The following is a 12,243-nucleotide window of genomic DNA, read 5'->3' as shown; positions in this document are numbered from 1 at the left end:
CGCCACCGCTCCCGGGCCAAGTGCCGGGGCAGGGCAGCTCGCCCGTCCTGGTTCCAGTTTCCTGGTGTGTGAAGCAGGGCGCGGCACGCTTTCCCCGGAGTTTCCCTCCCGCGGTCTGCACTGTTGCCCCCGTGTTCGCGCCCCGCTCCCCCCGCCCGGCGGCCGCACGTCCCCTCCCCCGAGTTTCCCTCTCCGCAGCCCGACGCCTCCGGACAGAGTTCAGGGTCCGCCCAGGCTCGTGCTCCGGCTCCAGGATCCGCAAGGGGGAGCTCGGGTGTGCGGGGGGAGGGCGCGGAGAAGCGGAGGGAGGCGGCGTCTGATTGGTCGGGGAGGGGGAGTGGAGGCACGGAGTTTCCCACAATGCCCCGGTGCGTTGCAGCCGCGGATGGATGCTGCGGGAAGGGGCTGCCATTTGCCGCCCCTGCCAGCGGCGCGCGGTCCTGCTCGCTTCTCCGCAGCGGCGGCTGCCGCCAGCGCGGCCAGCGGGCCGGGCCTCCGCAGCGGCTGCGTCTCGGTTCCCTCCGCGGCCGCCGGAGCGGTCGCCATGAACCCCAGCTCCCCGGCGGGAGAGGAGAAGGGGGCGACGGGCGGCGGCAGCAGCAGCGGGAGCGGCGCAGGGAGCTGCTGCCTGGGCGCCGAGGGCGGCGCGGAGCCGGGGGCCGCTGCCCTGGAGGAGCCCGCGGCCGCCGGCCCGAAGGAGAAGGACGAGGCGCTGGAGGAAAAGCTGAAGAACTTAACTTTCCGCAAGCAGGTGTCGTACAGGTAGGCGCGGGAGCGAGGCGATTGGAGACAGGCGCCGCCGCGGGGCGTGAGACCCGCGCTGCTCCCTCCGGGAGGCGCCGCCGCGGAGTTGGACACACCTGGCGCGCGCGCTCCGCTCCCCACCCGTGTTGCTGGAGACGCGTTCTCCTCTCCTCCCGTCCCTCTGGGCTGCAGGGAAGCTCCGTGCGCCCGGTTACCCCTTGTGACAGGCGAGAAGATGGGGTCCCTGAGGTCAGAACAACCAAAATGCGCGCGTGTATGTGTGGGGTGGGGGGTGGGGGGGCTGGGGGTGCAGACACACAGATGCCTGGTTTTTCTTGAGGGAAACCCTCAAAGTTGTCCCTAAGCCGGTGTCATCTTCAACCACTCCCCCACCTTCCAGATTTTGCTGGATGAACCTTTGGCACTAACTTGATAGTTGACAGAGAGAAACGTGCTGAAGAGAAATCCTTCTGGGAATTGAACCTGCCTCAACATCCCCCATGAAGGAGGAGTCCATATGGGAACTGTTTGTAGACACGCAACTGGTGATGGGGTTACACGTAGATGTGCTCTCCCCACTCTCCTGGGTGTGCCCAGAAGGGCGACTTGGGGAGCCCGCTGACAAGCTAGGGGTGAGGACGAGAATGGGACCATGCTTGCCCCTGGGGATGGGTGTATTTTGGAGACAAGGGCAGTGTGAGATACATGGCAACCAAATCATGATAAAAGAGTCCCCCAAATTGTGTCAGGATCCAAAAATGAGAAATGAGGATTCAGTAGGTCTTCTGCCCGCTATCCTCCCCGCCCCAGGCAAGAATAAAGATACTGAGAGGTTTGGAGGGTTTCAGAGACTACCCTTACTGCTTATTCATTTTAAAAGTCCAGGTAGTCAACAAGCATAGAATTACAAAGATTTGCACTTGCTAGGACATGGCGTATTTCTTGAAAAGGGGTCAGTGAAAGCACTCGTATGACCCTACTCCTTTTGAGTTAGCAGTCCTTTCCAGAGACCCATATAAAGTATTAAGCCTGTCACACCATGTGCTGTTATGTAAGCCAAAGCAGATGACAGATGACAGAGGTGTGTGGGTTTATGAGGGTGTGTGTTGTATTTGGGGGGCATGTGTGTGAATCACTGGCATCCCCATTGGCTTTGCTTGGTCTGAGGCCCCAGTCACCAGGCATGTGCTCTCTATCTCCTAAGTGGCTTCTGACGCCACCGAAACGGTCTTCCTGGTGAGGTTGTGGCTGCCACGTCCATTGAGTGCATTTGTTCACTGTGCTTCGACGTAGTTTCTCACCTGACTTGCTCTGTTAGTCTCTCACATAGATCAGGACCGAATGGGTCTTTCTTTTTATATTTATGGTTTCTAAAATTAGGCAGGTGGTGAAGAGCAGGGTAGCTCTAGGGAGGTATGCTGGGACACAGGCAGTTCTACTTCCTAGTGATGAGGGCCTGTCTGGCCCTTAGGGGAACAGAGACTACATTCGCCTAATTTAGGAACTGAGTTCGAGGGGATATTGCTCACCTGCAGCTCCTTGTGGGTCTGGGCAGCTGTCATGAGTTTTCATTAGACTCCTGCCTGGGTCGGGCTACAAAGCCAGAGTTTGCAAGGGAAATCATTTCAGCTTGCCTCTTGGCAGGGGCCGTTCTCTGAGCTTCTCTCCCGTGCACAGGGAATGTGTGGGGCCATGGCTTTCTGGGTTGCGTGCTCACACGTGCATGTGTAAGTGTGCACACACACAAATATAGATGTGAACCCAGACAGAGTTGTCCTATAGAGGGATAGAATCCTCTATAGAAAATAGATCCTGCTCTGTGAACATCATTTCCCTTTAAATAAAGCTTTACAGTCTCTCTGATTCACCTACATCAGTATCACCTCAGGTGGCTGGTTAAAAATGCCCGCCACCCCAGACTTACAAAATCAAACTCTCTGTGGGTGGGACTTTTTTAACAGGCTCCTCCTGCAATGCATAAGTACACTAATATCTGAGGACTACTGTTTGATTTTCCCCCAAAGGCCAAACAATTGATCATTGAACTCATAAGCCATGCCCAGACAAACAAGGCCAGGCAGTCTCAAAGTCAGGTGAAAGACACCAAAAAGGTAGGTGATTTCATGTAGCACATGCTTATACTGGGTAACCTGGAGAGTGTCTCCATTTGTCAGTGGCCTACCCACTCACAATGATTTCTGTGGTAGCTGGGCCGGACCATTTCACTGGTGGATAATGAATGGCCTGGAAGGCAAGAGCAGCTTTGGCTGGAGTTGGGCATTGGCTCCGCAGGGAGGACCATGTCACCTCACTTTTGGGGGGCACTTGAGTACAGTGACTGATGGAAGTTAATGGAGGGGGTCAAGAAGACCTCACAGATGGAGTCTACGTGAAAGCGTTCAAGTTAAGAGTGTGAAGTATGGCTGCTGTGTAAGGAGAATTATTTGAGGTGGGGAAAAGGAGATTTGCAGGTAGGTCAAAAATATCTTTTGAAGAACATGGATATTTGTGGAATGACACTTGACAGGCAAGAAGGGGGCTTTGGGGGAGGGTGTGCGTGTGCATGTGTGTAGGGGGGGTCTCATCTGCTCCTTCTGTTGCTAAGGAACATATAAGCTAGGGTTTAAAAATAAATGAGGAGTGGGTGGGCATATGCAGTGACTCCTGTCTTTTTAGGAACCAGAGCCCTTTACAAAAAGCCTTTAAATAACCATTTCTGGAGGCAGATTATTCACTTTGCATGACTTTTACTTTGTTAAGTAAAATAACCCCCTTTACATCTATCCCTCGATTTCCCCTCATTATCTTTTCTTTCTTGGCTTTTTTTGGGAACCATTTTTTCCCATGAGAATTTCTCCTTTATTTTAGATTCTGCTCCCCTAGAGCAAATAGTCTCTGTAGACTGTAAAGCTGAAGGTGTTAGAAGGCAGTGCAAGTGAGCTGGTACTTTTCTCTTAAAATTACTACTTCTTTTTTCTTTGCAAATTATGGTGCTGCAACAGATATATATGTGCCGATGACTATATAATGGGTAGGACTGTTTTTTTTTACAGCCACTGTAAGAATTCCCATTTAAGTCAGTAATATTAAAAAAAATCTTTTAGAGACACACCAGGGAGGGGGAGAAGAGGTAACTTCTGTGTACCAGGCACTGCACTAAATGTTCTTGTATATTCTATTTGATTTACTCTTCAGGCCAGTCCTATGCTGTGATTATGATTATTTCTATTTTATAGAAAATGAACCTGAGGTTTAGCTCTTGGGTAGGAGGCAGAATTTAAACCCACATCTGACTGTAAGTGACTTTCTCTTTGGACCACATCGTGCTTCCCGAAACATTCATTTTTGGTTTGAACTCTCTCCACGTGTGTGCGCATGCGATTTGTACAGTATCTTATTCTCTCTTCTGTAATATACCACAGATCATTATGTATTATACCTTGGATACTTTAGTCTTCGGTCTGTATCCCTTTGGCTACATAATTTTAAGGAATTCCTCTACTGTTTCAGAAATAAAAATGAATATCAGTTCATGACCATCAGAAAATAGATTGGTTTTGTTTCTGAGAACGAAACCACCTACATGACACCTGCCATCTGTGTGAAGATACCTGTCTCTGAGTATTACTTACTTTTGGTAAAAAATTACTTTTGGTAAAAAATTACACAGGTGTTATGTAGGTGAACGTAGATCCCATGCGGAGCTGGCCTGTCTGTACTCCCTTGAGCAGCACAGAGTAATTGATGACGTGTGATTTTTCTTGAAGGAAGCCTGGGCAGTTCCTTCCATATGTCATGCTGATGGTTGTCTTCAGGATGGTCATATCATATCCTCTTTATGAGAGTTTTTGGAGAGAGTTTTTGGTATGAAATAAAAGTAATGGAAAGGAGCACTCGACTTCTTAGATTAGGCAACTAGGTACAAAAGGACCTGTTATTCTTTATATGTTGATGATAAAAACATGGTGTTTCCTTTTGGTGTTTTGTCCTGCCAAGCAAGATTATGTGATTATAAGAAAGACGACGGGTTTATCAAAAGCCAAGTAGGGTAGCACGGGCATTGTTTTTCCTTGCACGGGAATCAGTAGTGTATGGGGGGCAAGTTTTCTTCTCCCAAGTAGCGGTATGCTGCAACCTCTTTTGGAAATCGATTTTATTTATGTTTTTGCCTGACGTTTAGACTTTCGGCTCAGGTGTAAACCTTGGTTCTAACTTAATGTTTCTTTCCTCAGTCATCACTCAGGAGTTGGCGTAGTGTAGACATTTTCAGTCGGGACCCACACCAGGCAGCAGAGCACTGGAACCACTGTCCAGAGTACTTCATCTGCTTCATTTGCTCTCTTGGAGGCTTGGTTTTCACAGAGAAGAGTGACAGCATGGGGTGATGTGGAATTGGGGGAGGAAAAGCTGAAGGGAATTCTGCCGGTGCTCAGTTCTTCTGTGACAACAGCAGCACTGCTGCATAGGGCCAGATTAAATGAGACTAGAGTGAGATTTTTGGGAACACTGCACTTTCCGATCTGAGAAATGAGGACCCTTCGTGAGGGCCCAGGCTGGCCGCACCTTCCATAGCCTTCTGGGCTGGGATCTGGGGGACACATTCCCTCTGCAGCCCTGAGGGGTCCTTGAAGTGGGCTCAGGCAGTCTCTCTGGGAGACCAGAAGCAGCTGGAAGGTCCACTGCCTACATGCTGGGTGGTGACATTTGCTTTCTTACATGAGTTTATGTTGGGAATACTGATCCTAATTATTTTTTCTGAGACCCTATAATTATAGTTTTAGGGTAATAGTTATTGCAGTTTAGAGATGGGGTGTGAGCTTTTCTTACGGTAGATAACTGAAGAAGGAGGATAAGGAGAGAAACAAAATCTTTATCAGTTAATTTGCTGGCAATAATGATACAATGGACTCATTTCAAATTGTTTAAATGGGTTGGAACTGTTTGAGCTGGTTGGATGGCAAGGCATAATAAACCAATGCAAAGCAGGGGAAGATTAAGGAAATAAAAACACCACGTTATGTCTGTTTGCACGTAACACTCCCGTAATTCACCTCTGGCTTGTCCCCCAGGCAAACTCCTCCTTAGGACTGAGTGTGAAAGTGTCCACTTTTTGTGACAGGTGGTTCGTCCTCCCCTATTCTCACATGGTGCTTTCAAGCAGCTGTGTTAGGCCTGAACTGGAATTTTCTGTTCTGGGAATTACACTAGGATTTGAACCTGGTACCTTCTTGTTGATCTCGGGCATGTTATATAACCTCTAAAATAAGGTACTAGTCATCCCTGCCTTAGAGGCTTGTTCTGAGAATTCGATGAGTTACTTTAGGTAAAGGACTCAGCACGGTTAGCTTATTATATAAGTATTATTGTTCCCTGCTACGTTGGTAGCTCCTCTGAAGACAGAAGTCGCACCTTCTCATTTGAATCTCTGAAGCTGTTCTTATTGCTCAGTAGGTGTTGGATAAATATTTATTGAATGAATGAATTTAATTGCCTTCTTTAAATAAACTACTACTGTGATCTATTCCCTGTCCATCTCAGTTGCGATTTTTTTCCTTTCTGCTAAGAGAAAGGTCTGCCTTTCTCTGATGTACACTTTGTCCCACAGCCCAGGACTGTGTATCTGTCACAACTTCCCATGTGAGTACCGGTTAGCCAGCTGTTGGAGGCTGGAGACGGGTGGCAGAAGCTCTTCCTTAACCAGCTATTTGCAGCTTGTCAAAGAAAAGGCCTTAATTTGCCTTCTGAGTAGCACTAATTAGGTCTCTGGCTCTCTTTCTGTCTGTCTCATCCCTTTCCAACGGGCATCATTGATTTTCTCCTCAGGGAATTTTCAGTTGACTTTTCTTGCCATGAGAACTTAGACATGCAGAAAGATGGTTGCCCTGTGTCCCCGGAGTCTGTCCTGCCCATTGTCCGGCCCGTGCTTATTCCAGCAGTTTCTGTTTGGTGTTACATCACTTACTCTCTGCTTCCAACTTGGCTGATGGACTTTGGTGGAGAAGTTCTCTTTGGTTGACTTAGTGACGCTAAGCCTTTGTTTTGTTTTAAACTCACTTAATAACAAAGTCTTGGAAAAAGTGCCAGCTACTTTGTATTCACGTACCACACAAAGCACTCGAAGAATGGCAGGTGAGTTTCCTGACATCCACAGGTACTATTCAAAAAGAGGTGGCACATGCATTGCTTGGGTGATTTCAGAGAAGATCCAGTCGCCAGGTGTGTGTGTATTGGCTGAGGGAGGGGCTGTGGTTGGGGAGAGATGGGAAGAGGGGCCTTTGCTTGTGAATTTTAATGTTCTTTCCTTCTAGCCCTGAGGTTTTGTGAGCCTTTGAAATGGAGCAAATGCTGTTATTTAACGGCAACAGCGTTTTGATAGGAACTTCTGTAGTTCTTCTGCCCAACCTCCACACATTTTCCTCAAGTGGAGATTTGCCTTTCGATTTTCAGATTCATAAATTATGCTTTGATAAGGAAGCATTTCTGAGTTGAGCTATAATATTAATGGTCTGGCTTTTGTTGGGTGGAGGGGGAAACACATTCAAAGCTTAAAGCAGTAATAATTAAATTGCAGTCAAATCTCATTATTTTATTTCCCAATTACATGAGAGACAGAGTGGAATAGTGGTTAAGAGCCCTGCTTCCTGTGTTCAGTTCTCCACCTCTGCCTGCTGTGTGACCTTGGTCAAGTTACTTAACCTCTCTGTGCCTTAGTTCCCCCATCTATAAAGTGGTAATGATAGTATTATCCACCTTGTAGGATTATTTGAAGGTTGATACTTACAATCTCCCTGTCATAAAGTAAGTGTTATCATGTGTTTGTTAGAGAGGTGCATCCATAAGTCTAATTAAGGAGCAGGTTGATTTATTTTTTTTCAAATATTGTGTATTAGCCAAATGTTGGTAGCTACTGACAAAATTATTCTGATAAGATGAAAATGAGATTGATGTATACTTACGAAATTTACATGAAAGTTTTTGGCATTCCTTAGGGTACAGAATATGTACTTTTCTTTTCACAACTTATTAAAAAATAGTCACTGTTACTAAAAGATGTAAAGAGGAGAAAGCTGCTCTTTTTTTTCATTAAAGTTTATTGGGGTGACAATTGTTAGTAAAGTTACATAGATTTCAGGTGTACAATTCTGTATTACATCATCTATAAATCCCATTGTGTGTTCACCACCCAGAGTCAGTTCTCCTTCCATCACCATAAATTTGATCCCCTTACCCTCATCTACCACCCTCCTTCCCCCTTACCCTCTGGTAACCACTAAACTGTTGTCTGTGTCCATGAGTTTTTGTTACTCATTTGTCTTGTTCTTTTGTTGTTTTTGATTCATATACCACATATCAGTGAAATCATATGGTTCTCTGCTTTTTTTTTTTTTTAATTAATTTTATTGGGGTGACAATTGTTAGTAAATTTACATAGATTTCAGGTGTACAATTCTGTATTACATCGTCTATAAATCCCATTGTGTGTTCACCACCCAGAGTCAGTTCTCCTTCCATCACCATATATTTGATCCCCTTTACCCTCATCACCCTCCCCCCCACCCTCTTACCTTCTGGTAACCACTAAATTATTGTCTGTGTCTATGAGTTTTTGTTTCTCATTTGTTTGTCTTGTTCTTTTTGGTTTATATACCACATATCAGTGAAATCAAATGTTCTCTGCTTTTTCTGTCTGAATTATTTAGCTTAGCATTATCCTCTCAAGATCCATCCATGTGGTCACAAATGGTCCTATTTCATCTTGAGAAAGCTGCTTCTAAGGGCTCTGGAAATCGGAGCAGGCAGAAGGCCAAGGTCGGAGAAGCAGATATGGTCAGTGTGCAGGGGAGTCAAGGAGCAGTGGCCACACCTCCGCTGGTTGTCTGGGAGCTGGAAGCCAGGCGTGGAAGGTTGGGGAACAAGGGTCTCAGAGCTTTGTGGTGTCAGAAACAGATAAAGATAGAGGTACTACAAATAGAGTTGTCACCAGGGACTCCAGGACAGAGGTTATTTCTCTTCTGGCCTGGCTGATGATGTCTGCTTTGTATGTCCAGACAATGGCTGGCTGCCGTGTTCTGGCAATCAGAGACAAAGAGCTTTCCAGATGCTGCCTATCCTGGATCATTTCAGATATGGAAGGCTCAGTCTAGGTTATTCTACCAGTTATCTCAACTAGGCCAAACCACAGAATTTACTTATTTACTTAATTTTAAATGATTGTTAAATATTTGCTGAACAAACAAAACTGGCTCAGGACTATGAAATAAATATTGAGGAAGGAAATCTATTTTTCCTTCCTTCAAAAGGTGAAGAAAAAGCAGTTTGGTTGCTTTTGTGTATTATGTAGATGTTCAGGAAATAGCCATTAAATAGACTCCTTTGAAAGGTCCAACGTCTATTTTTAAAATGTGTCATGGATATGAGAAAGATGTCAAAATTCTATGGAAAAATAAATTTTTGTTTTAAAAAAAACTTGAAAGCCATTTGTTTAAAGATTGAAAAAAGAAGGAAAGGTTTATATAAGTTGATGTGGAACCAGTTGGAAAGAGTTCCACGTGTCATTTTGAGACAAACTTCTGGAGCAGTCTTCAAACGGAAAGAACTGTGTTCTCACCATTGTCCTTATGTATGTAACAGGGTTGGAGGCACTGTCTCTCAGAGAACATTTCCTGTAGAGATTTTTGAGAAGAGAGCCTGATTTTAAACAGTGTCTCCCTTTTAAGTTGGCCCCCTCTAGATGCAAAGACTAGGCTGTAGCATAGTTTTGTTTCTCTCCAACTGAAGTCCTGTCCTCAGCATCTAAAGTTAGACAGGAAATAGAAAAATCTTGAGCCCCAGAAGCTTCAGGGTACCATCTTCCCTGGCAGAGTGAACACCGGACCTAACCGACCTTTTTTCACAATGGCCAAGAATCACCTCCTTCCTTCCCGGGTGACTGCTGATAAACCATGCCCCAAGGCAGCAAAGGCAGCCTGTGTACTTCCAAAGTTTTTGTAAAGTGTTGCTAAGAAAAGGAAGAAGCTTTTCTTGGTTCACATTCAGACTGCAAGTTTTAATTTACTTACCTACCTACTTGTGAATATGAATTATTACAAGCTACTGATTTTATTAAATGCGTACTGTGTGCCAAGAGCTGCTCACATAACCCTCCATGAAGTAGGAATTATTATTATTGCCATTTTACGGATAAGGACATTGAGGCTTAGAGTTTAAGCAACTTTCCTGAGACTACAAAGCTAGTTAAAAGACAAAGCTAGTTAAAAATGTGTCCATATTTGTCTATCGCATCCCTAATGCGGCTTTTCACTCTGGTTCTTCTTTCACCTTTCTTCCATTTTCTGTATGCAAATAACCATATTTTCACCACTTCATGGTTAGAATTAGAAACCCTTGAGAGGAGAGACCTGTGTTTTTCGTCTTAGTGGGTCCAGTCAGTCCTAAGACAGGACACAGAGAAAATCCCTCACGGAGGTTGATAGGCTGAGAGATCAAGAAGTCCTTTCCTGTCCACGCACAGACTCAGCTCTGTGAATAGCTAGGTGTCACTGACAATTGTAGGGAGGCCAAGATGGAGCTTTCCTTGATGATTCTTGTTAAAACTGTATGAATGTTCCATTGCATGAGATGGGGGGAAGAAACCCAGTTTTCTGGGGCCAGGGAGTGACTTGCAGGGATTATAGCCTGGTTCTCCCATTTCACATTCCACCTCCATTATAAAATCTTGTGTAATCAGAGTGGATGGAACGTGAAGGGAGGTGGATAATGGTACAGTGGCTTGGGGTCCAGTGAAGAAGTGAGGACCAATTTATGTACACTTTATGTGGTTGCTGAGGCATAATAAATGCCACTTGCTTAAAAAAAAAATAAAATTCTTAAAGGAGTTGAGTCTTTCACCTTTACCTGGAGGGCCTATTCAGGCTGCAAGTATTTGCAATGTAAGTTTTTCCATAACAACATCCTTCAGAATTCATAAGTATATTCATGCATGCAGTTATAAACACTTAGAAAGTTCCCAAGGATCATTTAAGAAACCTGAGTCACTCTTTCACATTTGAAGAAAGCCTTCAGAGTTTCTTAGCAAATTAAATCTCTAGTTCAAAAATAAGCATCAAAGCTATTTAAAGATTAAAACAGAAGCTTTCTATGAGCCAGTGCTGAATTATAACAAAATCTAAGGGATTTTTTTAAGAAAGAGAAATTTCTGGAGGTTTCTTAAACTGTTAATACTGACTAAATTTAGGTACTTATAATAAAAATGTGTGTGGCGCTTTTAGGGCTTTACCATTTATAAACTGCTTTCACATAATTGATCTAATTTTACTGTGAAAACAATCCGAGGCAACAGGTAGAGTAGGGATTGTTTTCATGGCCTTTGTACCGTTCTGAGAACTGGTTTGACCACTAAGTGACTTTCCGAAAGCCACATGCCAGTAAGGGACACTGCCAGGCTTTGGCCAGTTGTTGGATCTGACATGCCATTTCCCTTCAGGGCACTGCTTCCATGGGCTCTACAGAAAGATAGCAACATTTCCCTTTCGTTAATTTCGTGCACTTGACTTTATCTCAAGTTTAAATCTCAAGTTTATCTCAAGATTAACTCAGTTGTTAATCACGACAGACAAAGCGGGAATCAATCACTGGCTGGCACACCAAATCCATATTTCATTGACAAGGGGGATGAACTCATTGTCATCCTCATGACTCTTCCTGTAGAGGTGAAACTATGAAGCCACCACTGTGATGGTGTCTGGTTGATACTCCTCCTTTGGGGCGGGAGTGGCGGGGGAGATAGAGAAATATGCAGGCTCTTCCTTTGCATTAGTTGCTAAGCAGCAGCCATTTCATTGTAAAGGAGATTCAGTTCAAATAATGACATAGGTGTTCCAAGAATAGCATTTCATTTTTACAGCAACTGCATTTCCCGTCTCCTTATAGCATATGCTCCTGTGGCTCCGTGATTTTAGGAGAAGAAATAGGCACCTCAACACATTTGTTGAATATATGGAGGAAATTCAACATAGCTGATCACCTAAGAAGCAAACTCCCATGTTCTGCCACTGAATGAGAAGCAAGCAGAGGCTACTTGCAGTTTTAAGGTTTTGAAAATCTCTCCAGAAAATGTGACTGATGAACAGGTATGTTTTTGAGGCCATGTTTGACACGAACTGACGATGTCTCAATGGAATACTCTGGATAGCTTGGAATCCTAAGTGTTTGAAGGACTGTGGCATAGAACAAAATTTGGTTACAGCCAAGGAGTTGGATTGTGGCCAAGATTTCATCATATTGAAATTTTGCTGGTGACCGAAGGCTCTGCAAGATGAAGATAAAAGACTGTTCAAGGCTAGCAGAAGTCACAGAGTTCAGTTTTATCAGGGAAAAGGGTCTGAGTATAGAGGAAGTCATGTATATAATGTCCCTGTACGTATGTGTGTCAAAGGGGAGCTGTTAAATGACCAAGCTGTCAGGTGTGGTGTTTTTCCAGTTGCACCACCATTGATTTTG

At 44.8% G+C, this 12,243-nt stretch overlaps 1 protein-coding gene across 12 annotated transcripts in view; it reads left to right on the top strand.

Moving 5' to 3' along the window:
* The first annotated feature begins 381 nt into the window (after positions 1 to 381).
* The window catches only part of DGKI (diacylglycerol kinase iota), a 377,107-nt gene continuing 365,245 nt past the window's right edge, over positions 382 to 12,243 (top strand). For all 12 annotated transcript variants that reach the window (XR_013992604.1, XR_013992605.1, XM_081038705.1 and 9 more), the window contains exon 1: positions 382 to 762. Coding sequence is in view for 10 of the 12 variants with exons in the window: in XM_081038705.1 (XP_080894831.1) it covers positions 386 to 762 (377 nt within the window). In the remaining 2 variants the exon portion in view is untranslated. The remainder of the gene's footprint in view (positions 763 to 12,243) is intronic.

Source organism: Rhinolophus hipposideros, assembly GCF_964194185.1.
Source record: "Rhinolophus hipposideros genome assembly, chromosome: 25".
Lineage (NCBI taxonomy): Eukaryota > Metazoa > Chordata > Mammalia > Chiroptera > Rhinolophidae > Rhinolophus > Rhinolophus hipposideros.
Note: the sequence above shows the minus strand (reverse complement) of the source record. Positions and strands in the feature narration are given on the sequence as shown.